Source organism: Boleophthalmus pectinirostris, unplaced genomic scaffold (genome assembly GCF_026225935.1).
Source record: "Boleophthalmus pectinirostris isolate CB_2022bp ecotype Guang Dong unplaced genomic scaffold, ASM2622593v1 HiC_scaffold_3, whole genome shotgun sequence".
Classification (NCBI taxonomy): domain Eukaryota; kingdom Metazoa; phylum Chordata; class Actinopteri; order Gobiiformes; family Gobiidae; genus Boleophthalmus; species Boleophthalmus pectinirostris.
This window is the reverse complement of record NW_026571299.1, coordinates 28,618,523-28,646,435: the sequence shown is the minus strand read 5'-3', so window position 1 is coordinate 28,646,435 and position 27,913 is coordinate 28,618,523. Positions and strand designations below refer to the sequence as shown.

General features: G+C 39.5%; 1 protein-coding gene across 2 annotated transcripts; it reads right to left on the bottom strand.

Annotated features, from left to right (window-relative positions):
• Positions 1-803: 803 nt before the first annotated feature.
• Positions 804-20,424, bottom strand: b4galnt1b (beta-1,4-N-acetyl-galactosaminyl transferase 1b). Of its 2 annotated transcripts, XM_055160398.1 has the most exons (13): positions 20,140-20,424; positions 16,059-16,153; positions 13,883-13,921; positions 13,167-13,389; positions 11,145-11,321; positions 9,790-9,896; positions 9,666-9,703; positions 9,229-9,409; positions 7,805-7,897; positions 7,518-7,705; positions 6,796-6,936; positions 5,862-6,099; positions 804-3,429 (listed from the first exon to the last, which is right to left on the bottom strand). In XM_055160398.1, the coding sequence occupies exons 4-13, from the start codon at positions 13,379-13,381 to the stop codon at positions 3,212-3,214; spliced, it is 1,596 nt and encodes a 531-aa protein (XP_055016373.1). In that variant the 5' UTR covers positions 13,382-13,389; positions 13,883-13,921; positions 16,059-16,153; positions 20,140-20,424; the 3' UTR covers positions 804-3,211. The 2 variants fall into 2 exon arrangements, with proteins under 2 accessions (XP_055016373.1, XP_020789470.1); XM_020933811.2 differs by lacking the exon at positions 13,883-13,921.
• Between the last annotated feature and the right edge of the window lie 7,489 nt (positions 20,425-27,913).

Genomic DNA, 27,913 nt, shown 5'->3' with positions numbered 1-27,913 from the left:
ATACTTTTCTTCATTTTATTTTTTTTAATGTTGATTTGAGTCTCAGATAGTGAACATTTTATAAGGCTAAAATACCGGAAGCTATATTTCACTGACAGCAGCACCTTCTAATGGACAAGGATCATTATACTGTCTACTCGCTTGGAATGTCTGACCTGTAACTTAACCTGGTGGCATCTTCCCATAGAGATACAAGTATACTGCCATATTGTGGAACATTTGGTCAAAGCAGTATCTTTACAGAGACAAGCAAGTACACCTTTAACCCTGATGAAACCTCAATCAAAACAGTACATGTATTTTTTATTTTGCCGAAAATGTCCCACAGTATAGCATTTTATTAAATAACCATTATTACTCCACATGCAGTTCTATTGTGTGCAAATTTGTCTTTCCTCAGAGAGTAAAACCATCTCATGGAGGCAAGCATGTTGCAGATCCTCCACTAGAAATGTTACATAGTACATCTTTAAATGCAAGATAAACATTCTTAAAAATTGTTACAGTAAATAAAATGTGTGTAATCTCTCAGTCATCTAGGTAGGTTCCATAGCAAAAGAAATTTCAATTCTATCATCTGGACAAACATCAAAACGTTTTCATTCCAAAACGTTTGTCCAGTTGACAGAAGTTTAGTTTTTTTTATTTAACGAGACAGGGACAACACACAATTATACATTAAATGTTAACAGGAGAGATGCACTGTACCAGGTTGTAGGACTAGAGCTGGAGAGGCTGATGTTGTAGTTCAGAATTAAATTTTCTTTTGCTATAGTAAATAAAATAAGTAATGAATGTCAACAACAGATTTCCAGTATTCTTTATTTGCCCATTCAAACTCACATACTCAATGACACTTACTGTCATTGAGTAATTTAATGTAGTCCTCAAATTTAAATGAAAATATTGTTGTTGTTTTTGTTTTAAGTGTTAAGTTAATAGTTTGAAAAACCAATTACAAAATGTCACCTTACTTTTAGTATATGATATTATAACACACATCCCGAGAGCTACTTTTGATTTTAACAAAGTAATAAATAATCAGATGCACAAAACTCACAAGAAATATTTCCCTTTTTAAAAAATCAATAAATACATGTGGCACCTCATTACTAATACTAGAAACTATAAAAGGAAAAAGAATAGAGTGGTAGAAGGGCGCCCTCTAGTGGCCAATGGTATAAAAAAAAGCGTATCAACCTCAGGCAAAAGTTATCGCAGTCTCCACAAAGTCCAAACAGCGTTCATGCTCGGCTCCCTTCCGTCCATAAGCTTAAACATGCACTTTGGTTCGTCCCATATTTCTTCAAGGCAGTTTTTATATAAAATGTAGTCTCTTTTTGAAGTCTTTTTGATCACCTCCTTAGTTGTAACACTGTGAGAAGAAAGTGAAGTGCCAGACAGCAGAAAATGAGCACTGGGGGTCAACAAAAAGTAGTTTCAAGACGAATATGGAGAATATCCTTGCCATAGCGCACAGATATGACATAATGGACAACATAGTAAAACTCCTCGCTTAGTTGGACATTGAGACCCAAATTTTGCTTAAAAAATTAACTTCAAACTTGAATCTTTACAAATGTAATCAAAGTAAGTAATTAAACAACAAAATTGGTGTAAAATGTAAACTTGATCCAAACCAGGCCTAAACCAGGTCTAAAAATAAATGCACCTTTTGATTTAACACTCAAAATGATAAAATTATAAATTCCTGACACAATTTCATTTCTATTTGTGTTTTTGTAATCAGCTGCCATCTGACTGACACTTCATTAAATTATTAAATTAAATTAAATCAAATCATTATCGGAAACTTGTCTACATATAATAATAAGTCTACCCATAATCTAAAAGTTCACAATTTTAACTTTTTAGTTTAGGGTCACCAGCCTGGAGATGTTATTGCTTTGCCTGGAATGTTCCACAGTATGATATTAAAACATATCTATTTAGTATTTATTTAATTACTGCTGTTTTTCTAGCTCAAAATTACCTTGACAATCATACATTCTTACCCTGACCAGGTTTGCCTCTCCACAGATCTGACCTTTAAATTGGTCTTCTGGCATCTCTTGCTTGTCTACACAGAGATAGACAAGTTTAATGCCATACTGTAAAACATCCCGTGCGTATGTATAAACATCTACATGGAGTCAAGGAGGTGATGAACACTATAGCCAAAAAGTTACATAGTGCACCTTTAAAAACAACTCTAAAATAAATATTATAAACATAAGTCTTAAAGAACTTTGCAACACATAGTCCTGTCTCAAAAAAAAAAAATAGCCTCTTTTACATTTATTTCAATCCCTCAAGGTCCTGTCTCGATGTGAACTAGACAGATGCTTAAAAAATCTATGTAAACATGATTTGTTAGTCCAGCTCCTTAATTTGAGCCTGACAGTTCATACAAGATAATGAGGGAATTCTGGGTCACCACAAAAAGCACGGACATTTTTCATGATAATGAGACTGCAAAGTACTGCAAAAAATGACATTTCTAGATGAGTTAAAATATATGACTTCAGAATAATAATCTTGATTTGAGTAGTTTGGTCTAGATTAGTTCAAAATAGTTCTTACTTGTTTCAATATACTATTTAATAATCATAAATTATGATTATTAAAGAAAGAAAAAAGAAAAATAGACTTTTCAGTAGAATAGAATTATTAGTAGGCTTGTACCAATACTGATAAAAGTATCAACTATTTGCTGGATCAGGTATCAGTTTCATGATATCGATTCAACTGATGTCTTGGTTTGGCTGTCTCCTGCTATCTGCTGTAGACCCAGAACATCTCATAATGTTTCAATTTTTTTTTTTACTTTTTACAAACTTGCTCAGTAGTTACTTGCAGAACAAATAACAGTTACATAACATGTGGATCCATTTTGTATTCAATAAATTGTGTTTTCAGGGGAAAAAAAACGTTTTCAGTTCCTACACTGATATTGGCTAATATTGGGTATCAGCAAATACCTAGTTACACATATTCTTAATTTGATGAAATAACTCATTTGAGTAGATAAATTATAACCGATCCACCGATCTACTCAATTAAGATTGCTATCAAGTCATTTTAACCCAGCTACATATTGTGATTTTCCAGAAAAACAAAGGTGTCTGCTGCGAATGGTTGTACACAAAAATCTTCTTTGGCAACTGAGGAAGAGCAGAAGAATTCAAGATGACAGCGGTGGGGTGGGGTCTTAGTTATGAGTCAAACATTGAAAGCGATTTTTAAAATACAGCAATCCATTCTTGGTCTGTGTGGCATCCGAGGAAGCGGGAGGATAGCGGAACTTGGCATAGGTTTTGTCGCTCTCTGATTGGCTGACCCAGGGCAGTCGGATTTTGGTGGCGTGATTCACAATGACGTCATCACAGGAGCCGACGTGAAGGGAGCCAAGGCCGTCTATGAAGAACTCTGGAAAACAAAATCAAGGGCAATATTTTTCTAAATGCTCTATTCTAAAATTTGTTGCATTATAGTTAAAATCTAAGACCGCAATTTGTTAACTTGCGGCCATTATTTTATTGAACTCAAATCTAGATTTAAAGCAGCACTATTTGACCTTTTGTGAAGGGTCTTCCCCCTGCTTGGCTCCATGGAGATGTTACTGCACTGCTTGTAATTTTCCTCTGTATGGAATGATTCATACCTAATTCCATGGAGACAAGCATGTGGCGCTACCAGGTGGATAACAGGTCATATCTGTGGAGGCGACCCTGCTCACATCCATCTATCCATTTTCCTTCGCTTATCTGGGGCCGGGTCACGGGGGCAGCAGTCTAAGCATAGTTACACACTCACAATAAGAATGGGTTTTTTTTTGTTTTTTTTTGGTCCATCCATCCATCCATCCATTTTCGTCCGCTTATCCGGGGCCGGGTCGCGGGGGCAGCAGCCTAAGCAGGGACTCCCAGACTTCCTTCACTCCAGACACGTCCTCCAGCTCCTCCGGGGGGACCCCGAGGTGTTCCCAGGCCAGCCGAGAGACATAGTCCTTCCAGCGTGTCCTGGGTCTTCCCCGGGGCCTCATCCCGGTGGGCATCCGGAACAGATGCCCGAGCCATCTCAACTGGCTCCTCTCGACGTGGAGGATCAGCGGCTCTACTCCAAGCTCCTCCCGTGTGACTGAGCTCCTCACCCTATCTCTAAGGGACCGCTCAGCCACCCTGCGGAGGAAACTCATTTCAAGCGATCTCGTCCTTTCGCTCACTACCCAGAGCTCATGACCATAGGTGAGAGTAGGAACGAAGACTGACCGGTAAATCGAGAGCTTCGCCTTTCGGCTCAGCTCCCTCTTCACCACAACGGTCCGATACCGACCGCATCACTGCCGAAGCTGCACCGATCCGCCTGTCAATCTCACGTTCCATCCTTCCCTCACTCGTGAACAAGACCCCGAGATACTTGAACTCCTCCACTTGAGGCAAAGACTCCCCACCCACCCAGAGAGGGCAAGCCACCTTTTTCCGGTCGAGAACCATGGCCTCAGACTTAGAAGAGCTGATCTTCATCCCAGCCGCTTCACACTCGGCTGCAAACCGCCCCAGTGCACATTGCAGGTCCTGGTTCGATGAAGCCAACAGGACAACATCATCCGCAAACAGCAGAGATGAGATCCTGTGGTCCCCAAACCGGCCCCCCTCTGGCCCCTGACTGTGCCTAGAATTCTGTCCATAAACACAATGAACAGAACCGGTGACAAAGGGCAGCCCTGGTGGAATCCAACATGCACCGGGAACAGGTCTGACTTGCAATGCGAACACAGCTCCTGCTCCGGTCATACAGGGACCGGACAGCCCTTAGCAAAGTGCCCCGGACCCCATACTCCCAGAGCACCCCCCACAGGACATCACGAGGGACACGGTCGAATGCCTTCTCCAAGTCCACAAAGCACATGTGGACTGGTTGGGCAAACTCCCATGAACCCTCGAGCACCCGATGGAGAGTGTAGAGCTGGTCCAGTGTTCCATGGCCAGGACAAAAACCACACTGCTTTTCCTGGATCCGAGGTTGGACTATCGGCCGGATTCTCCTCTCCAGTACTCTGGCATAGACCTTACCAGGAAGGCTGAGGAGTGTGATCCCCCTATAGTTGGAGCACACCCTCCGGTCCCCCTTCTTATACAGAGGGACCACCACCCCGGTTTGCCAGTCCAGAGGTACTGTCCCCGACCGCCACACGATGTTGAAGAGGCGTGTCAGCCAAGACAGCCCGTGCAACATCCAGAGACTTAAGGTACTCAGGACGGATCTCATCCAACCCCGGAGCCTTGCCACCAAGGAGCTTTCCAACCACCTCAGTGACTTCAGCCAGGGTGATGGATGAGTCCGCCTCCGAGTCCCCAGCCTCGGCCTCCTCCTCGGAAGACGTGGCGGTGGGATTGGATTTTTTTTTTTGGTGATACAGTTAATTTAATTTCATACCATATTGTGGAACATTAAAGGTTAAGAGATAACATTTCTCCATGGAAACAAGCAAGTGGCAGAGTTAAGTATATCTATAAATATTGTGTCATTAGAAATAAGTTCAGATACCAAACTGGAAATGTTCCACAGTATGGCAAAATATATCTTTTACAGAACATGTACGGCTCCAAAATAACTCAGTGGGCTCATCCGTTTGGTGGCATCACCTACTACTCTACTTGGAGATGGATAAGCTTAACACCGTACTATGAAACGTTCCACACCAAGTAAGTAGTGGACCCTATGCCCAAAATGTCACATAGTGCTCCTTTAACATTTACAGTCAAATAAATCAGGCACTCTCTCAATTATTAAGAATCACTCAAGTGTACAGATCCCACTCAAATATAGATATAATCCTTCTGAAGCCTGACACTGACCTAAATGTGCGACTCGGGCCAGTCTGGGGTCAAATCCAACCTGTTGGACTTTATCGGTTCGAGCCAAAAAGAAGTTTATGACTCCATCTGTGACCACGCAGTTTGGAAACCCCTCAATGACGTGATGATACCCTCTTCTCATGTGCAGACAGTCCCCTTCCTCCTCCCCTGGTTCAATGGAGATGGTCTGCCTGTAGGTGGCAGTGTAACCAGTGGCCTCTCGCACTGCTCCGCCCACCTGAACAGATATAAGAAACAGACACGAAAACACGTAAATTATATCGTATGAACAGGGAATGGTGATGCTATTGTTGATGTGTATGCAAACTGTAAATCTGAGTGCCAGTGTAGTGGTTTAATATCTATGTTTCAAAAATAATAAGCCTACAACATTTAAAGTTCATATAACAGTTTTTTGTGTTTTTTCTAATTATGACTTGGTTTCTTGGAATAGTACTTGTGATCAATATTTATCATAGTTTTACATCAGTTAAGGAAAATTATGAGAAGAAATGTACACCTTTGTCATCAACACGGAAAATTCCACTCAAAATGCAGGAACAGTTTATGCTCAAGGAAGGCATTTTTTTGGCAGTTACCTTCCTTTAACAAAATCAAGGTGTCTATTTTATTAGTCTAGTCATAACAATTTAGACAAGTTTTGATCCTTTAACATTAAGTTGCTAGGTAACAGTTGTAACAATGGATTTAACTATGTGCTGCTCATGCCCAACCAGGAAGGAAAAGTATGAACAAAATCAAAATTAGTAAAAACAAAACAAAAAAACAACTAAGTTCACACACAGGCACATACATACACACATAAAGACAGGGAGAATTATTATGTTCTTATGCATGTAAGGGCACAATGAATATTAATGTAGCCTAATATTATGTACACACACACACACACACACACACACAGTTGACTCACCAGATCCAGTGTAGTCCTCTCTAAAACATCCACAAGTCTCTCCAGTTTGGTGTTTGCTGTGAAGATGAAGTCGTCATCCACCCACAGAACATACTTAGTGGTGACCTGTGACACTGCCAGGTTTCTACCAGCAAACCAGCCCTGAAATATACAACAAATGTCAGTGTACAAGTTAGTATATTAACTACACTGTGCTTTGGCCCATCACTTCACGCTGCGCCATTGGCCCCTATGACCAGCACACACATACCACTTTGAAACTACGCAACTTGGGTGAAATGTCTTGCAATCAAAATTGTTAATCTACAGTAGATGTTGTGAACAGTTTTGTTAGTTTATTAGTTGATTTTGTTGACCAGCTTTTTCCTACTTTTTACTTTCTGTCTTCAATAACCTTTTTGGCTTCTACCACTCCCACATGGTTTTCTACTGTTCATCTTACATGTGCATTTTTATTGTTTGATTCTCATACTTGTTGTGCTCACTGCAGTTGTATTAAATAAGATTAAATAATACAACCATTATTTGTCCCATAATGGGTCATTCTAGTGTTGCAAAAACAGTTCAAGAACAACAATAAATTGGGATGAAACTGAGACTAAGCCTATAACAAAATCTGGACTAGACTAAACCAGGAGAACAGGAGACAGGACCATATCAGGTCTACATCCAGCCTAAACCCAGCTTAAATGACTAAAGTGAGACCAAAATCTCTCCCTCACCTTTCCGAAGGGCATGATGTAATGCTCAATGTAGGGTCCCGAGATGCTTTTGGGGTGCTCACTGTCATCAGCAATCACTATGGTAACTGTGGGGTAATACTTGCGAATGCTGTCAATCAAATCCTGAAGTTTGTCGTAACGAAGGAACGTTTTTGTGGCAATGGTCACCAGGGCACTCACATTATACTCTAAAGAGAGACAGGGAAAAGAATTAGGGTTGCTTTAATGTTGCTGTTATTTTGTTTTGTTTTGTTTATAATTTTTTGACTTATTTTAGTTAATTTTACCTTGTTTTGATCCAGTGTTGTAGAGTTTAGGAGTTGTACCATGACGGATTTTTATGACAAATGAGGCTTGATGTCGGTTTGTTTCAAATTGCACTAAAACATATGAAATAAAAATAACAGGTTTTAAATGTAGAACAAATGGTCCTTTTCTTCTGTGTATTATCATTAGGGAACAGAGAAACTAAAGCCTATTTTAGTATGTGCATTTTATATGGGTGGAAACATAGTTAATGAGTAGATGGGATGTACCTAACTAAATGTATTAAGTGTGTGGTAAAGGATGGGGGACCAGAAAGAAACTATCTGGGCTCAACCAAAAACACTTTTCAGCTAATGTCATCAACATTCCCTGTGGGTGTGTTATCTGAAGTTCTGTTAGGACTTGAACCTGAGCTTTATTTTAACACAATCTGACCTGAAAGAAGTGACTAGTCTGGAATTAAAACAGATGAGCTGTGCTGTTAAACAAGTCTCTCACACATAAAATTACACAAGCGACAAGCTAGCAGCTGACACAAATCACAAGCTAGCCGTTTTCCAGTTAGTCACACTCACCATTTTTGTTGAAAATCAAACACCTACTACTGGAAATGTAAATCTGATATTGGTACATATCTTCAGGTTTTGTGGGAATGTCCCATGGTGTCTTCATTTGATGACACCATGGGATGTTATTAAAAATTTGAAAATGTGGATTGGCCTACCTATCCCAGTGTTGCCATCTTCTGGGAGATAAGTGTCTCATGCTCCCTGGACTCTTAATTAAATTAAATGGAAATGTACAATGTACAGGTTTGTGGTGACTTTATTGTGGCAGTCAGAATAATTGGGTCTGGAAAGGGTCTGGAAAAGCCCCCACAAACCACAGACTGAGGATTGGATTAGACTGATGACAGAGACTGCTGCATTTGAGAGGCTTGATCTCTAAAGTACACATCACCCAGAGCAAAACAACAGTTCTGCTGAATTGACTGTATTTTAATAGACTGTGACATTGCAAAGAGCTTTATTAATGTGGTTGTTTGTCATAATGTTTCTTTTATTTTTTGTCATAAATATGAAAACGAATACAAAAAAAAGGGACTATGTGTGCTTGTATTGATCACAGGCTTCTGAAAATTATTTGTTTAAATCCATTTTGTATTTTTTTCTTTAAACTTTTTTTGACAGTTTTGACTAATGTGTGCATTGTGTCTCCATGTTTACTGCTGACCATTCTACCACAGACATACATGTAGAACACTCTCATAGCAGACTATGACACAGGCAACCCTTAATTTTATGATTTTTTTTTATACTTAAGCAGTGCCCTTTTAATTGTGGTTATTTTTGCTATGTTTTAGTTCAAAGCAAAGCAAAAAGTAATTAAGTTCATTGTTAATTTTAATGTAAAAAAACTACTCTCTCTCTGCTGGAGTCCTCACCTGTATCAGCCGTGCTGGGGTGAAACAGTGTGTTTGTGTACGTCACAAACTGCAGCTGTCGGTTTAAAGTGTTGAGGGCGGAGCTTGTTATGGTCATGCGACTCTCTCCATCACCCTTTAACCTCACGCCCTCCACCTCCGCCGCCACATTCAGAGTTCCCAGAGATGCAGTTAAGTTTACCTGGGACAAATAAGTCACCATTAAGCCAAAGAATTAGTTATTAAGGGTGCGTTCACACATTTTAATGTGCTGTTTTGCTTATGTGAACACACCCTAACATGTGTAGCATTCTTAATTTCACATTATCTTGTGCGTAAAATATCAACTTTAACTTTAATAATCAACTTTATTTTTTTAATGAGGGGATGTGTCAGTAAGATTCATCAACAACAAATGAGGAAGTAAGTCTCATAGAACAGAAAGATGAGTAACTTACTGTGTAGTGGTCTCTGGGGCTGTCGTGTAAGGCCAGACCTGTGAGATAAACATCATTAGTTTGATTGTTCAGAGGGTAGTTTTGTTCAGAGGAGAGATCTTACTCCCCCGTGACTGTGCTGTACCTGGGATGATGATAGTTTTGAGCGGGCGCACCTCCACGCCCTGTGTGGGGAACTGTAATGGGCTGTTTGCCTCGGCTACGATCAGGACATCTGCAGGAGTCTGGGACCTGAGCACAAAATGCACTGAGTAAAAGGAGCTCCAAACTGGGCAGGAAGTTTTAATACAGAAATCAGTATTTAATATTAATATTTACAGTTCATGCCTAAAGAAGTGGGAGAAGTGACTATATTGAATATCTCTATATCCCAATGAGAATATTCAGGCATTTTGTGGGAGTCCATCAGAAATGTGGGCCAGTGGGCTTGTAAATGTTTTGTCTGAGAATCAAGTATTGCAAAAACAGTAAAACCAAAAAACAAATATAATATAATCATAATAATACAAATCATATTTTAAGTAATTTTTTTCAGACTTTATAAACTGTTTTATGATAGACAATGTACTTCATTTTCAAAATTTGCATATCTCATATCATATACTATAGCAAAAATGTATCTGTTTTTTTAATTATATTACCCACCTCTACTATTTATAGTCTTCATGTATAAGTATTTCTTCCTGATTTGAAGGATTTGTCATGGCAATGGCCCTCTGTTGTTAGCAATAGCTCAATTCAAATCAAAATATTATATGTTTTCAATGGGGAATTGTCCTCAAAGAATTGTTCAAATGAGGAAGGAATCATTTGCCTAAAGTCCACTTTCAAAAATACAAAAACTTAAAAGCAGGTTAATCACTGACTATTCGATCAAAAATATATGAATTGAAAATGTGATTATTTATACCTTGTTTTAAAATCCCCTGGAACATCCATTATATTTCTCATCCACTTACAATACTGTATTAAGGAGACTGAAAGATCTCAATTACTTGAGATTTTTCTGACAAGCATTGCAATTGCAGAATAACTGACAAAAACACTGGAATATGAACTGCCAAACTAATACAATAATCACAAATTTCAGAACATGTTTGGACAGATCAAAACTACAAGGTTAGCAGAATTTGTTTTGTTTTGTGGAGGAAATTATTGTACTTTTGTAATTTTTGGGGATTAATTTTTGTTATTTTTTTTTTTGAGACCAAGGTGTAGTTTGTTTTAGTTGTTAATTTGTTTTTGTTTTTACAGGTTTTGACTTATGTAGGACAATATCTCAGGTGTGTGAGCGTAGAAACGCTCCCTCGTTCTGGTTTAAAGCCCCGTCTGGTGTCCAGCTGACCTGAAAACATCATGTGACTACTCTGAGAAGACCTCTAGTGAGCAACCAAAACTGTAAGGTATGAAAAGAAACTAAACCTTGGTCAGAAAAAAGAATCTTACTGAAATGGGAACAGCTCTGAGTAAGATTTTCACCTCTTCTGGAAGCTCTGGTACTCCTGGGCCCTCCTCCTTTTGAGTTCGTCCAGCTCTGAAGGCCTGAAGGCGGTGTGCAGAGAGTGAGCAGAGACTCGGGGGAACAAGAGCTGAGCAAAGGGCAGGTTCAAGCCTCCACTGTCGCCTTCACAAACACAACTGTTACGGGACAAAAGGCTGTGAACCAGAGAGAGACAGAGGTACAAATGGTCAGACCGAAATGAGATTTTTACTGTATTAAACACCTGAAAATCTAATTTGCAGTTATTCCCCACTTTCTTTATTCATTTCGAGTATCCTAATTTTTCAACCCGATAAACAATTAACCGTCTCAGGCTCAAATAATTTTTTGTATCAGGAAAAATCTGATATTTGGGGAAAATTATAATATGGGGCAATAATATACAATCCTGACTTTTTTATCCTTTGTAAACAAAAAAAGTATTTTGCACTTCTGGCAGGCTGTTTGCGTGTAGCCATTCTCGCACAGTCTGCATCGCCCACGTTTATCAGCATGGATGGGAGAAAAGGCTCCTGAGTAAAAAAGCTCATAAAATATGGATGTGGAGTAAGTAGGTAATTGGAATTTAGTTGCAAATCTGCAACGCCTGCCTGGAGAGGGTTAATGGCATTCATAGGCCAGATGGAGTTTTGCTAACAACTAGCATGATAACAACACACTTCCTGATTCTTGGACAGTAAAACACTTTGATGCAGATGGTACACAGCTGACTTATTTTGATCTTAAGAGCTGTTGATACAATGTCTCTAATGGGACAACTGGAACAAGTATTTTTAATTCTAAATTATTAAAAAATTTGAATTAAAAATACTTGAAGTTTCAGTTTCTACTCTGTGAAATCCCAAAACATGCTACAGGTCTCCAGAACAGTTGATAGTCAAGGTCAGTTAAATACAATCAATCAATGAACCTGTCCAGGGACTACAAGTGGAAATTAGCACTGATGCTACAACCTGATGTACAATGCATCTCTCCTGTCAAGGTTAATGCGAAAATTGTGTGCTATCCCTGTCTCAAATAAATAAATAAATAAATAAATTGAATGTTATTGTGTGATTTTCTAGTATAAAACAGATAATTATGCTTGATTAGTTAAACACTGAAGATAGTTTGTGCTTTACACATAAATTGAAAGTTCACAAGTAAACTGAAAACTTAGTAACCACTTTGAACTTTTACCTGAAGAGTCACAAAGCCTATTGACACACAGACACATTGTTTGTTTTCAGCTAAACTCAAAATATGGAACAGAAACTGAGGGTAGAAATTCTCTGGCATCTCTGGATCTCACATCCCTGGTTTCACTGTGTGGGACTCTTTGTTGCAATAATCAATTAAATGTGTGACTCTACCTCAGTGATGCTGTCTTCATTCTCATTTAAATCATTTTCCTAACAAGTACCAATAGGCTAAGTGTGAAAGATGTCTTAAGTGAGAAAGTACATTGTTGTACATGGTTTTAATGATTGTGCTTGTTTGATGTTTTGAATTGTAAATAGGGAAAAAGCCCAACCAGGGACAGGAGTTGAGAATTAGCATTAACTTTCCACACTATATTTGTCATTGCACCAGCTGCACAATCTGCATAATTGCATTGTCACTCTCAAATAAATATAAATAAATAATAAAAATAAACAAAACGACTCAACTGGGACTAAACCCTTAAACCAGGACAATCTAAACAAACTAAATTAGGTAAACTAAACTATGTAAAATACTAAGGATCAACAGCACGTTCACACTAGCTTCGATTTAGCGGAATGACTAGTGAAGTACCCTGCACAGGTTGTCCCCAGACTTGTTTCATTTGTGCGCCTCATTTAACAGATAGGAGTGTGCAGTGTGTCAAAGGACAGCCCAGCTGCGTTGGTTTGCAGCTGAGGAATGCTCAATAATACAAAATGTGTGGGATAAAACCACAGAAATTTGCATGTGCCTACAAGAATTCTTTAAATATTTATACAAATCTGCCATAATTTCTTCTTGATTCTAACACTTACCTAGCTACACTGTCCCTTACACGAATGGGGATGATGCTGAGCTGATGGTCAGAGTCTGTGAGCCTGTCCTCCAGGTTCCTCTCCAGCAGGGGGCCTCGGTGTTGCCATACATCCACAGTGGAGTAGCCTCGGGTGGGCCACGAGTGAAGCAGAGCTAGGACCACCACCACTGACACCAGAACGGCCAACAGAAGGGTCTTCCTCAGAGAGCGCATCCTTACACCTGAACAGACAGACAGATAGACTAGATTATTGAGCACTCTTTTAATAACTACTGTGTAATGAGCCTTAATAAAGCATGTGCAAAGAAATAGTTTATTAAGAGTGACTTAGTAACTACATTATGGGGTTGAGGTTCAGGTTAGCAGATAGTGTCAGGGTAAGTAATTGATGCATTATGAATTAAGAATGTGTTTGTCCTTTAAAAAGGCTAATTAAGGTATAGTTATTATTGATACGTTGCAACTGATGTCGTCAACCTTCCCTAGCGGTGCGATGTTAACTGTAGGCACTGCTCTATCTGAAGCTCTGTTACTGAGATTAGTTTATGAGCACAATCAGACCAGAAAGAACTTACTTAGCTGGAACTACAACAGGGGATCTTAAACAAGTCTCTCACATAATCAATATATTTATGAATATACCATATCAATCAATAAAGTATCTTCCTCTCACACACACAAATACATTTCAGTTTTTCAGTTACTCACACTCACCTAAACAGAACCATGAACAGTGGTACTGATCTCAGGCTCCTGAAAATGGATTGTTTAAATCAATATGTTATGTTTTCTTGAGTTTTCAGAACATCTCATATCTCTTTTCAGTGTTTGCTAATGTGTGCATTGTGTTGTCCATTCCACAATAGAGAAGTGTATTCTTACATGTGTGAAATTTCCCTAGACTCAAGCTGATAAACTCTATTCTTAATGCATATTTTACTTTAGCATCTGATTTAAATGAACTTTTAATTTTATGTTATTTTATTATTTATTTTGTTATGATATTCACATACATTGTACATAGCCTGTGTATGTTCCCTTATCCAGACATGTAACTGCTGACAACATACAGCCATGTTTGTTATGTCACATTTGCACATCCATTTATAACGAAACACAACTCAAAAAAACAAAGAGTTACATGTACAATGTCCCCAGTGTGATGTCACAGAAAGTATCAACAGGAAGGTAGGGTGGGACACAGAGGTGGGCAAGAGAGAGAGAGAGAGAGAGAGAGAGAGGTAGAGGGGCAGAACTCAATATAAGACAAAACAACACAAAAAACAAAGACTTTCTTCTTTCAGAATCTAAATACATGTAGTATAGACCCTGGCTCATGTTTGAGGAATGTTTTATAATTGGTTCCTTATTTGTTTGTATAATCCAGGTCTCAGAGAAATCCACTCCCTTAGTTTAAAAAGAAGCAGATGTTTGACTTTAAGGTTAAAACATTTGTAATGCAGAGATACAAAAATAAAAGTTTATAATAAAAAAAAAACAAAAAAACTTCCACTTTGAAAATGCCAAGGTGGAAGGAAATTTATGGTATATGTAGTGAGTTCGAAACTGTGTTAACCACCTGACAAGACAGCAACATTTCCTGTCACTGTAACCTCTGCTTTAACCATATATGTAGCATCTCTTTCTGCATGTTCACTGATGTAAGAATGTCAAGAAAGGCACCAAATAAACTGCAAAATATCAATAAAATGTATTATATTGTTCCTGTAAATCCTGTTTTGGAGTGTTGTGGGTTCAAAATCGTGAACTGAAAGGAAATCCCTTGTCCTCTGCATTTTTATGTAATGATGAAAGATCTGATAATTAGAGGGCAGAATAAATAACTTCTATTGTGCATGTTTTGGGTTGATGAGAGGAAATTGGAGTGCTCAGAAGAAACATACCCAGACACAGGGGCATGAGTTTACAGTTGAACAATAAACACGATTTTGCAGTTGAATTATAAACATGCAAACTCCATACAGGGGCCACTTGGGAGTCAAATCAGGAGCCTACTTGCTGTGAGGAGAGAGTAATAGCAATTTAACCCCTATGCTGGCCCAATTTGGCCACCAAAATGTGATTAAGGGGCAACTGAGTAATGCACCAAAATGTAAAGTGACGCTGAGTATCTTGAAAAGTCTCTAAAACAAACTGACGCAAATATTACACTTAGAGCTATTTGCCCACTGCAAATCATGCCCCTTCTGTTATTGTTATTTTATTTTATTTTGGTCAAAGCTTGTTTCAAATTCTCCGAAGTTGTTAAAGGCGGAAAAATTCAATTTTTTGGCAGATTGCATCGCAATTGTCTATGCACGTCTTCCTGTATGTCGGATGTGACTGTGATTGGAGAGTGAGAGACCCTGTGCCAAAAAATACACAAGAATGTCCCACTAAGCCAGTCCTTTTCCGTCTGTTTTTATTCACAGTTCAGAAACAGATTTCAAAGTGAATAAAGTTGTTGTTGAAGCTGTTGAAATGTCTAATAATGATAAATAAAAAACAAGCTTCACTCTCTAACTGCTTCACTGAAGTCATTATTTATTCTATGGCCACGCCATTATTAACCATGTTTATAAAAATCAAATCTAACTGTTATCTATAATTACACATTTGACGCTAAAGCAAAGCTAGACTACCCTATTTTTACCTCATAAATTACTAAATTCTGTATTTCCACCCTTTTATGAAGATATACCTTGGTTTAATTTGGATTGATTTGGATTCCTGTTTTAATCCTGGTTTAAGCTTTGTTTAGTCCTCTTGTTTATAAGCCCTCATTTAGTCCTGGATAGTTATGAATTTCAGGCCTAATTTAATTTGTTTATTCCTTGCTCTATAGTGAACCAAATGTTGTCAAAATCTAGCCATGTTTTTTCACACGCACCTTCCTTGTTGACGTCAATGAATGGGCATCTTCTGTTGACACCTGCATCTCCAGAAAGCAGACACTGTCCACAGACCAGTGAGCTCCTGCCCCATCTGGAAAAACAAAACACATGTAAATACTGTCCTAAGGCTAAAGAAGATGTATCATAAACCTGGAAGACTCTAGTCACCTGTAAACCAATGACCATATGACTTATGACCAGTGTTGGGAAGGTTACTTTTAAAATGTAATCCCCTACAGATTACAGATTACACACCCCAAAATGTAGTTTGTAACGTAATCCATTAAATTACTTAAAGTGAGTAACGTAATCTGATTACTTTGGATTACTTGATATTGTCTTTTTTTTTTAAATGACATGAATGTAGCAACCACATCCTGAAAATTCTTGTTTGTTCTCTTCAAACTGTCTGAGCCCAAGTCTCCATGGATAAGCAACTGTTTGCTGTAGAGAAACAAAGACCACGATATCTTAATATAAGAGGTTTTGTCTGTTAAAAGACAATAACAAGATAAGCCTTTCCTTAATATTAAAAAATATTATTGATAGAGAAATTATTTTTTATATGAGATCATCTTAAATTATATCAACCTACTGTTAGGTGTCATGTTGTTTAGACCTGGTTTAGTCCTGGTTTAGTCCTGGTTTAGTCCTGATTTTTAGACCTGGTTTACTCCTGATTTTAGACCTGGTTTAGACCAGGTCTTTAGTTCTGGTTTAGTCGTGGTTTAGTCCTAGTTTAAACCTGGTTCAGTCCTGCTTTAGTCCTGGTTTAGTCCTGGGTTAGTCCTGGTTTAGTCCTGGTGTTAGTTCTGGTTTAGAGGCGCACAGGAGGAAGCTCGGTTTACGGTCACGGAAAACACAGTCCACACACGGCCCACGAGACGGCGGTGTCCGCGCAGTAACTACGGAAGGAGACGTGGTCCGCGGGTTCTCAGGTCGATGACGATGATGAAGGTGTGTGTTTGTGTGTGTTTGTGTGTGTTTGTGTTTGTGTGTGTTTGTGTGCGTGTCCCCTCATGTTGCAGGTCATTATAGGACAGTAGTGCAGATATTATGATTCTATGCAGGTTGTTTTCACCAGTGCCAGTAGCTCCGGTTTCACATTTAAGTTGTAGGCGATTTTATATTAGTTTTTTTATATATATATCTCACATCGGGAGAAAAATTTCCATGACACAAATGCGTTTTTACCAATGCACTGCTGCTTCCATTGTGTGACTGACACCGCCAACTTTAACATGACGTTTACATCGCTCTTATTGTGCGCGTTCTGTTTGGGTTTCCAGCAATGAGTGAAATTACCGAAATAAAAAAATAAATAAATGGGATGTAGCACAAAATGTGAAAACAGGAAAATACCGCCTTGTAATCCACTTATTTCAGCAAAGTAACTGTAATCCAATTACCACTCATTGAAACAGTAACTGTAACGGAATACAGTTACTCATAATTTGTACTCTGATTACGTAACGGCGGTACATGTAATCCGTTACTCCCCAACACTGCTTATGACAATCTGGCATCTTTAGGCCTGTCACAAATAATTACTATATTGACTTTTGAGGGTCAGTATTTATTGTGGATACATGTTCTTTGTAATAGTGAGTTTTGTTATTTTAAAGCTGTGGATTTGAGCTGTAGAAGATTGAATAAATAACTCATAAATAAAAAAAGAACTGCTAGTGTTTCATTCTACTATTGTTTATTGCAGATTTTTAAATGATTTTTGTACATTTTCAATATATATCAAACTTCAAAATGTGCTATCACAACAGGCCTAGTATCTTTGGCTCTTAACCAATCACATCATTCATATGGCCTCTATCACCCTACTATCCTCCTCCCATGAGAATATCTGATTGGCCTATTTCTTCTCAATATCGATATATTTTGGGCACAAGGAGCCCTGACTTATAAATTATCCAAGGTTTCAGGATGATGGAAAAACACTTGCCACAGCAATTAAAAATCCAGAAATTTATTATTCTATCTTTTAAATAGTCAAAGGTCCTGAAACCTCTGAAGATCAAACTCAACACCCAAGTCAGTCAATGTCTATTATTTTCTGTAAGTTCATGAGTTCATGTAGCAGTGGAATACATAACATTTCCTGGGATGGGTCTGCCACTTGAAATGTAGAGAAAATGTGTCATTAAACTTCTCTATCTTGCATATATTCTGGTGTAAAAAAAATGTCTTGTGGTGTCATATGGATTTGATATACTGCTTTCTCCATAGTGACAAGCAGCTGGACCCTACACCAGAAAAGTTACATAGTGCACCTTTAATCATAGTAACTGAATAAAACATTTTTGGTTGATTAAGCTTGTGTGGCAAATCCTCAACTTTAACCAGAATCCAAAACAAATTATTTAACTAAAAATATCTTAACATTTCTTGTCAGGGACAGTCATCTGCAATCTGCTCTGTGCACCACACAAATATAGTTTAATTATATTGTTTTTTCTATTGTAGCCTATTTTAGATTTAATAACCCCCACTGTGGAAGAACATATGGTGGGGCATTAAAGGGCACTCCCCATCCCAGGAAGCCATTTACTGTCATTTTGGTCATATAAATAAATCAATAATGAGCTTAATGCTTCTAATCATACGAAGAGAGAAAGAGAAAGGGGGGTTGGGGGGTTAGGACAGAGGAGAGCAGGAGATGAGAGAGAAGACAGAGAAGAGAGGTAGAGAAGGAGAGAGAGACAGAGGAAGAGAGGGGAGGTAAAGGGGTGAGAGAAAGAGTGAGGGTAACTGAGCAGGGGGGTGAGAGAGAAGAGAAGAAGACAGACAGGCATAGAAAGAGAGAGAGAGAGGGGGGGGGGAGAAGCAGAAGAAGTAATGCAGAGAGAGGGTAAGAAAAGAAAAGAAGGCAAAAGAAGAAGCAGAGATAGGGGGAAGGAAAGATAGACAAGACAGAAAGACAGAGAGTGAAATGGGCAGAGTGAGAGAAGAGAGTGGGAGAGAGAGAGAGAATGAAAAAAGAGCAAGAGAGAGCACTTATGCTGAGGAGGGACTTTCTCTAAGTAATTCCTCTGAAAGCTTTGGTCATCATTGAGGCATGTGTGCATAATCTTGAATCTTGATTTTGTCAGTGTGCTTTATAAGAAATGTAAAAGGAACGGTGATTCAGATAATACATACAGATTAACGACTAGAGAATTCTTCTGGTATTTATAAAAAAGAAAAAAAAAAGTTTCTTCACAATTAGACCATTATGCTCTAACTGTAAAGAACTCAATATGGGTGCATTCATACTTGTCTAGTTCATTTTTGAGTCCTTATCTAGTCCATTTTCATTTTCCAGTTTAGTTTAGATGGTGCAAGTTTGATCACAACCACAGTCTGTCTGGCTGAGTTGAAAGTTGAAATATATTGCCTATAAAAGATTTTTATGTGTTTATTTGTTGTAGGCCAATAGATTTTAGGACAGTGTTAGAATTGATAGCCTAACTTCCATCATGCATGAACTAGAATTACTGCACAGCCTTCTCTTATTTTCTACAGATTGTAGTGGTCAAATCAAGCAGCTAGGCTAATCTAATATACCATCATATAGCTCTATATTGCTATAGCATTGAGGATAGGAAATCATATGCTATATGTTAAAATGCAGGCTAAAGAATTAAATCTGTGTGATGCATAGTGTATGTAGGTTAGCCAGGCTAGCAGCACTTCACAGTAATTGTTGCTGTCATTTTGGGACAATTAAATTACTGCATGTTGAGCTAATTTAGGAAAATCCCCAACGTGATGATAAAAATTAGGTCTTTAGGTGCGTTGTGAATTAATTTGAATATGTTTTTTAGCCTGTCTTGCCCTAATAAATGGTTAGACATGGTTTTAGAACATGCAAAACGTCACGGGCCATGTTTTACGCACGTCATATTATGTATGAATGTAGCTAACGGGATCCCTTCTCTATAGCAATTAAATCTAAAATACGCGTATATAATTAGCTATAAATTACAGCACCGGGGCTGTACAAAGCAATTGAAATGGCATTGCATCGCACCGGGAATAGGCCTGTTATTATCTCACAGACCTCATCCAAAAATGGGACCCTACCTTCGTGCAAACCCCTCCTCAAGATGTGCGTCCCTCTGCAGCGACTACGGCCTCAGAGTCAGAGATGGTCCGATGCAAAGCTTGTATTAAATCCGCCCAGTTAGATAAGATTAGTTGATATAAAATACAGCATATAAACCCACTGCTGCAGTCTTAGGTCGCTTCTCCCGCAGCAGCAGAGGAAAAACGCACCCTGCCTCACACAACGCAGCCGCGGTCAATCACTGTACGAGCGACCGGGAGAATGAACAAGCCCCTCCACCAATCGCATCACAAATGAATCTACAGGAAGACCATGAATACATTTTATTATTTATGAGAAATGGGTGGGTGAATGGGTGGGTGCATTTTCTATTATCATTTGAAGCAATGTCATTGCTAAGATCTGTTAAGGTTATCTGACTCGCGCAGACTTAACGTGGTGAACGTAAAAGCGGAGCGTGTATTTCACAGTTTAACTTTTTATTAACAGACTGCATGTCGTTCTTGAATCATACATTTACTTAACAGAATTCGTGCATACGTCATACGTCATACGTCACCTCGAGGAAGCTGAACCAATCAAACCATTACAAAATAACATTAATAAGAGCGATATATATTACATATTACAATTACAATTATATTTAACATCCCCACTCATTCTTCTGTCGCTAAGCTACATGGAAACAAAATAACAGAATGACGCTTTTATACTGTCTCAAAGTAACACGTTCAAGTACCAAACATCTCCCTTGAAAACTTTCTTAATTTGAGCATAGTAGGCCTTGTCAATACATCAGCAATCGTTTGCTCAGTAGCATAGTACTCCAAAATAAACTTTCCATTGTTCACATTTTCCCTAATTAAGTGATATTTTATGTCAATATGCTTGCACCGTTGCCTGTTGACTGGATTTGTGGCTAGTGCTATGGCACCTTGGTTGTCTTCATACACCTTTGTCTGTGCATATTGATAAGAGGGTATACCCCTGAGCAGCTGCTCTAAATAAATGTATTCTTGTATGCCTGATGCTAAGGCCATGTACTCTGCCTCACAGGTTGATAAAGCCACTGTTTGCTGTTTCCTTGTTGTCCATGATATTAAAGAGCTACCCTCATTTAGACTGGCAGAATATCCTGGATACTTCGTCTATCCGCTGAATCTGATGCCCAGTCAGCATCACTGTAGACCAGGGGTGGGCAAACTTTCGGGCTCGCGGGCCACATAGGGTCCTAAAGTTTGACTGAAGGGCCGGACAGAAGACAGGACATAACGTGTTAAGAGCTCAGATTCATTACGTTCTTATTCACATTTACCTAGGACTTCAGACGCGGGCTACACGTGTCATCACTGCTGTGAAAGATTCAGAACACATAAAACTGTTAAAACCTGTTCCACTGCACACCACGAGTGAACGTATATCGTGAATTCACCGTTTCCGAATATGACTGGTAATAGCTCAAAAACTAAGCTCACGCCATACAACCACAGATACACATCTCTGAGTGTGATAAAACCTGCCTTCAAAACGTTGTACACATTAACAATTACAACTTAAAGACCACTGGTTTCCTTGATTGATTTTATCCAACTCAAAATGGAAGCAGTGCAGTCTTATATCTTAAGCACCAACTACTTCACTCATGGTCCGAATAACTCCTGTAAGAACACTTTCCCATAAAGAAGTGCTTCTCAAATAGTGGGGCGCCCCCCCAATAAAGAATAAATAGAATAAAGTGCAATTGCACTTCCACTACATTAGGGGGCAGTGGCGCTCTCATTGGCAGAGTGTGCGCAGGGAGCATTCGCTCGGTGGTGTAGGAGTTTTGTTTGCACTGAGCATGCGCGCTTTGCACACAACACAGAGTTTGAGTATGAAGTGCAGACACGAAGTGTAGCAGACCCTCAAGTGACACCATGAAAAAATATTTAACAGGGATGAGAAGACAGGCGGAGAGAGACGGAGATAAAGAGACAAACGAAAATCTCCCGAAAGCTAAGACGAGGAAATATGACGAAGCATATGTAGCGCTTGGCTTCACTGTAACTACGGTGGGAGACGAGGAAAGACCGGTGTGCTTACTGTGTCTAAAAATGTTGGCAGCGGACAGCATGAAGCCCAATAAATTAAGGCGTCACTTAAATACATTACACCCCAATCACTCTGATAAGCCGCTTGAGTTTTTTCAGCGAAAACGTGCCGAATATTGCCGACAATCATCCCGCTTTGTGACTGCTACTTCAGTAAACCAGCGAGCGTTGTTGGCATCATATAAGGTGGCAGTGTTATGCAGAGGTGTACTTATAACAATTTTATAGACAAATGATACTATTTATAGTCACGCGGGGGGGCGCGAGATGTTTTATTCTTCCTAGGGGGGGCATGACAGAAAATAATTGAGAAGCACTGCCATAAAGCATTGCGGCCAACATAATACGCCGCAACTCAATGTATATATAGTGCCCCATCTACTGGGAAACGCTGGAAATGCATGACAAACTAGAAAAGCACTCAGAGAGCGCAGACCTCCGCCAAGGACTACCCCCATTTTTTATATAAATTGCGATAAAATCAGTCTTCTGGATCAGATCCGGATCAGCCTTTGGAATATGAAAGAGGATCCCATTGTCCATCCCTGAGTCAAATTTCATGGGGTTTGGTCAATAATTAACCGAGATATTGAGAAACAAAAGTTTTGGCCCCATTTACCACAATGTTAACTAAAATTTCAAAGTGATCCAGAATCCAGGATTTCTTCCGGATCACCCCCAAAATGAAATCAGTTCTTCCTTTTCACATTTCCAACAAATCCTGAAAATTTCCTCAAAATCGGTCCATAACTTTTTGAGTTATGTTGCTAACAGACAAACAAACAAACAAACAAACAGACAAACGCAGGCAAAAACATAACCTCCTTGGCGGAGCTAATAAAACATCAACAAGGTTTATTATTGTAATTTATTCCAGTTCGGCAGGCCGGATTAAAAGGTTTAAAGGGCCGCATACGGCCCCCGGGCCGTAATTTGCCCACCCCTGCTGTAGACCCTTAGGACTAATTTTCCTGTGTAATTTCTCCTGAAGTACAATCCCTGTTCTGTTGTAAATTTAAGGTATATGAACACGTTTAACTGTGTTCCAGTGTTGTACAGTTGGTTCAGCAAAATGCTGTGAGAGTTTACTGGCCACAAAACGTATGTCTGGTCGAGTACACGTGGACAAGTAAATTAAACTCCCAACTACTTCCCTGTACTTTCTTGGCTCTTGCATTTTTTCCTGAATTTTCTTTGTACACAGGTTTTGTCTCACATGGAGTTTCTCTAAGCTTCCTATCCTGCATTCCAAATCGATCTAGAATCTCCCTCGTTCCTTTCCTGTGAGATTTTCACTACACCATCAGTTTGTTCAAGAAATGTCTGAGTTTTCCCATGTTTTTTTATTTTGAACCTTTCAGTAAGCATCCTCTTTACATTTTTAGTACACTCTCATTGTTAGCTGCTCTGATCAGATCATCCATCCATATTATTAGGATTACTTTTTCATTGTGTCTTTCCCTTGTGTACACACATGTATCAGTTGTGTTCTGCACAAAACCATTCTCAATCAAAGATGCATTCAATATAGCATTACAATTTGTCCGAGATTATTGTTTTAATCCACAGATAGATTTCTGTAGTTTACACACTAGTTTTTCACCCATTTTTGATTTTCTCTCATAAACTTCAGGTTGTTCCATTTCACAATCAGTTGGAGCATGCAAATAAGCTGTCTTAACATCCATCTGGTGTCAGAGGTTATCCTGGTCATCCTTTTGCATGACATCTCTCACGCTTGTCATATCAGCTGTGGGTGACAATGTCTCTTCGTAATCAGTACCTGGTTTTTGACTGTAACCTTTTGCTACAAACCTTGCCTTGTATTTGTCAGACCCATCAATTTCTGTTTTTAGTGCACTGCCTGTTTGCCAAATGGCAACTGAGTGAGGGTGAATGCTTCATTTTCCTCCAGAGATTGTATCTCCTCTTTCATGGCGTTCCTCCACTGCCTTGCTTTGGTTGATGCAATAGCATCCTGGTAAGTTTGGGGTACATTGCACTCTGCTCTGTAACAAAAATCCATGCATGTGTTTAGTGTGTCTTCCATAGTTTCTGTCTCAAAGTCCTGTAGGTGAGTTGGTCTCCTTTTAGCTCTAGGTGGGTTCCTTCTGTTCACTGTCTCTGTAACTTCACCTGGCTGTGTGTACTCAGTCTTTTCAGGAAAAGCTTCAGTAACAAAACTTTGAACACCCTGACTGGGTACATTTTCAAGTTTCTCAACAACCCTCCCTCAGTGTTGTCATCCCTGGAATGTACACCCCCATAATCTGTGTGACTCAGAAGTCTGTCTCTCCTTTTCCTTGGTTGTCTTAGTGGTGAATTTTACCAACCTACGCTTTTGGATCCTCTCTGTGTCTGGATAGTACAGTACAGTGGGCTGATTTATCGTAGCCTATGAAAAAACCTTGCTCACATCTGGAATCCATTTTGCCTTTCTCTTGCTTGTAAGCAAAACACCCAGATCTGAATTTTTGTAATCTGGATATGCTGGGTACATTGCCTGTGAACAGCTAGTGTAGCGACAATTTTAGTCCTAACCTTTTGTCATTTCTGGGTGCAGGGGATCCAGGCCTAACGTGCTACCCGATTGGCACAATGGATCGTAGAGCAGAAAGGAGTAGGGAGTAGAATGGATAAAAAGATGTTCGATAATATTACAGAGTTGAGTAGTGAAAGCTAGACCACTGGTCTAGAGAGCGGTAAAAAACGTGTGACCTCCTGTCACCCATACACCCAGTGCACTGGCACCTGTGTATTTATATAGGGCTTGACTCCACCCTGCCAAGCAGAATATAGGTCACCCTGTGCCCAGACAAACAGTGACCCAAATTAACCTCAGCCTAAATGAAAGAAAAATGGCTCCTACAGCTAGTATGCTGTGCTAGTTTTCTCTGTGCGCCTGCTGTAGCACCTGTTTCTCACATGTGCTGAGGTCTGAACAATGTGGTTATCTGGTAACCCACTTTCAATCAGTATGCATCTGCTCATATCATAGAGTGTTCTTCAAACTCTTTCAGCAGTGCCATTTTGGTGGGGTGAGTAAGGTGCAGACGTCTCGTGTCTCGTAAATTCTTGTGACTCGTAAAATCTGAGCCGTTATCTGTACAGTTACACTTGATTTCTCCATAAGGTGTAGTGTCTGTTAAGAACCTTTCTGTGACCTGGATTGTGTCAACTTTGGACTTGAGAAAATACACAAACAAAGAGCCCAAATAATTATCTGTAAAGGACTGCATATATCGGTGTCCTTCCATGCTTCGAATTCGCATGGGCCCGGCTAAGTCAGTGTGAACTAGTTGTAGGGGCTTTTTTGCTTTCCTGTCAGGCTCCCTCTTTCTTGTCTGTTTGAATGTTCCTTGTGCACACACCTCACACAACTGAGCCAACCCAACTGAACCTCCCTTAATCTCCATGCCCTTCACAACACCTTACCAACTTTTAACTTTTGATTTGATGCCACATCTGTACAGCATGGCACACTTTACATTGATCAACATTTTTCTCAACAGTTGGTAAGTAATACAAGTTTCAATTCTCATGTATATCAAACCTGCAACCACCCTAGGTGAACAAGCGACTGCCACCTTTCTTGAAAGTCAACTTCGCTCCTCTGTTTGTTGCTTTTGCCACTGAGAAGATGTCGTGTGAGTATGATGGCATGTAGAGTGCATTCCGTAGCTGCAGTTTGTGTTGCTGTCCAGCGTTGTCTAAAAGATGTATCACCGCTGTTCCTCTCTGTTGCGCCATTCCTCTGTACTTGCTTCCATCTGCTAACTCCACGGAGGGCATGCCTGGCTGGAACGAGTCGTCAAAGCTTTCAAACTTGCTAATGTCGTTCACGATGTGGGAAGTTGTTGACTGGTGGCCTTTCACTCTGGATGTATTTGGCCATGAAGAGGAAATCTTGGTCACAGTCTTACTCCTCCGCAGCTATTCTGACACTATCTTGTCCCCTTTTTTCTTGTAGAGTGATTCTGCATAACACTTTCGCGCCCTGTGTCCCTTTATTCCACACTTGAACCAAGTAATGTTGCCATCTTCATCTTTTCTGTTACTGTCCAGTTTGCTTTGGCCTCCACCTTGTCTTGCATGCGTCTTCATCACATTATCTGTACTCGGTTCTGTCATTTTCATTTTCTCAGATTCTTCATAACCGCACAGTCTTCTTTTCAAGTCTGCAAATGTAACATTATCTTCATTTTGTCACATGAACGGCTAGCGGCTTGAATGCATCTGGTAGACCGCCTAGCACTATGGCTACGATCAAGCGATCACTCATGGTTTCTCCTGCTTCTCTTAATGCTGTAATGATGTTCTCTGCTCTTATTAAATAGTCTGTGACTGTCTTGTTTTCTGCCATTCGTAGCTTTATTAACGATGTGTACATATTTATGATCCTTGGCTTGCTTTCGCCCGCATAATGCTCTTTAAGCATCCATAGGGCTTTTCTGCCGTCATCAATTAGCCATACCAGTTCGGCATAACAATCAGCATTCTTCCATCTGTCCTCGTCGTTTGCCTCAACTGGCTCATTCAAAATAGTCTCTTTCAGCTTCAGGATGTATAGGCAACTTAAGAACCGCGTTTCCCAAACGTCTTATTTCTCCTCAGATCCATCTGTGGTGCTAGAACTCCGGTTGCTCTGCTGGCCATCTCTTCTTCCCGCCAACTTCTTCCACCTTGCCGCCGACACAGTTAATTGTCCGTAACAACCCCAAACTTACCTGGTTTTCTTGCGCAGCTAATTAACTGACAACGTTTTCCGACTAGGCTACTTTTGAACCTTCTTGCCTTCGTGTTGGATGTTGTTACATTCTGAACATTCTGCCATTGCCCGATGTTATTTCAAAGTCATAGCCTCACTCCATCGGTCTTTCTTTAAGTTTTAAATACCCCGAGTGGCAGTCTACGCTATAATGTCTGCGTGTTTTAAAATATATCTGATATCGAAACAAAAAAAAAAAGCATAACTAAATAAATATGGTCCTATAGCCACTTACGTGTTGGCAAACAGCTGAAATAAATTAGAATTAATAAAATAAACTGCATATAATACGTGCCTCGTAAACCTTAGGCTATCAATAACCCGACACAACCTTAACCTTCAGAACATAAAAACGAGGTCAAATGGGCTAATTAAGGACATGACGTACACTTCATACTACAAGCATAGACAATGAGACTCGTCTTTTCAGATGTGGGTAACAATACTAATAATAACTTTTTTTTTTTTTTTTTTTTTTAGTAGTTAAACCGCCACCCGCCCGAATTTAATTAAAATATAATATTTCGTCACGTCATCCGCCCGACCCGCGGATTAACCGCGGATGTAACCGCAATCCGCGCATCTCTAGTGCCGGGCTCGCAGTCAGATAGAGACACTAAAAAGATCAATGATTTAGGAATCTGGATATTTTCATGAATAAGGGCTAAAATATTACAATAATACCTGGTCATAGAGGAAAGAGCGGCTTACACAGGGACCCAGAAATGCGTCGGCCCCTTATAAACTCATAAAAGTTTATAAACTCAGAAAAGTTTTAAACTCATAAAAGTTTATAAAGAGGCGGCTGCAGCGCTCATTCTCCTCTTGCGCGCACTTAAAGTTGTGGACTTTTACGCACTCGTTAACCTGGCACCTCCACGCGCTCTCACCTGCAGGAGGTCAGGCGTATGTGCCCCCCTCTTGTGCCAACAG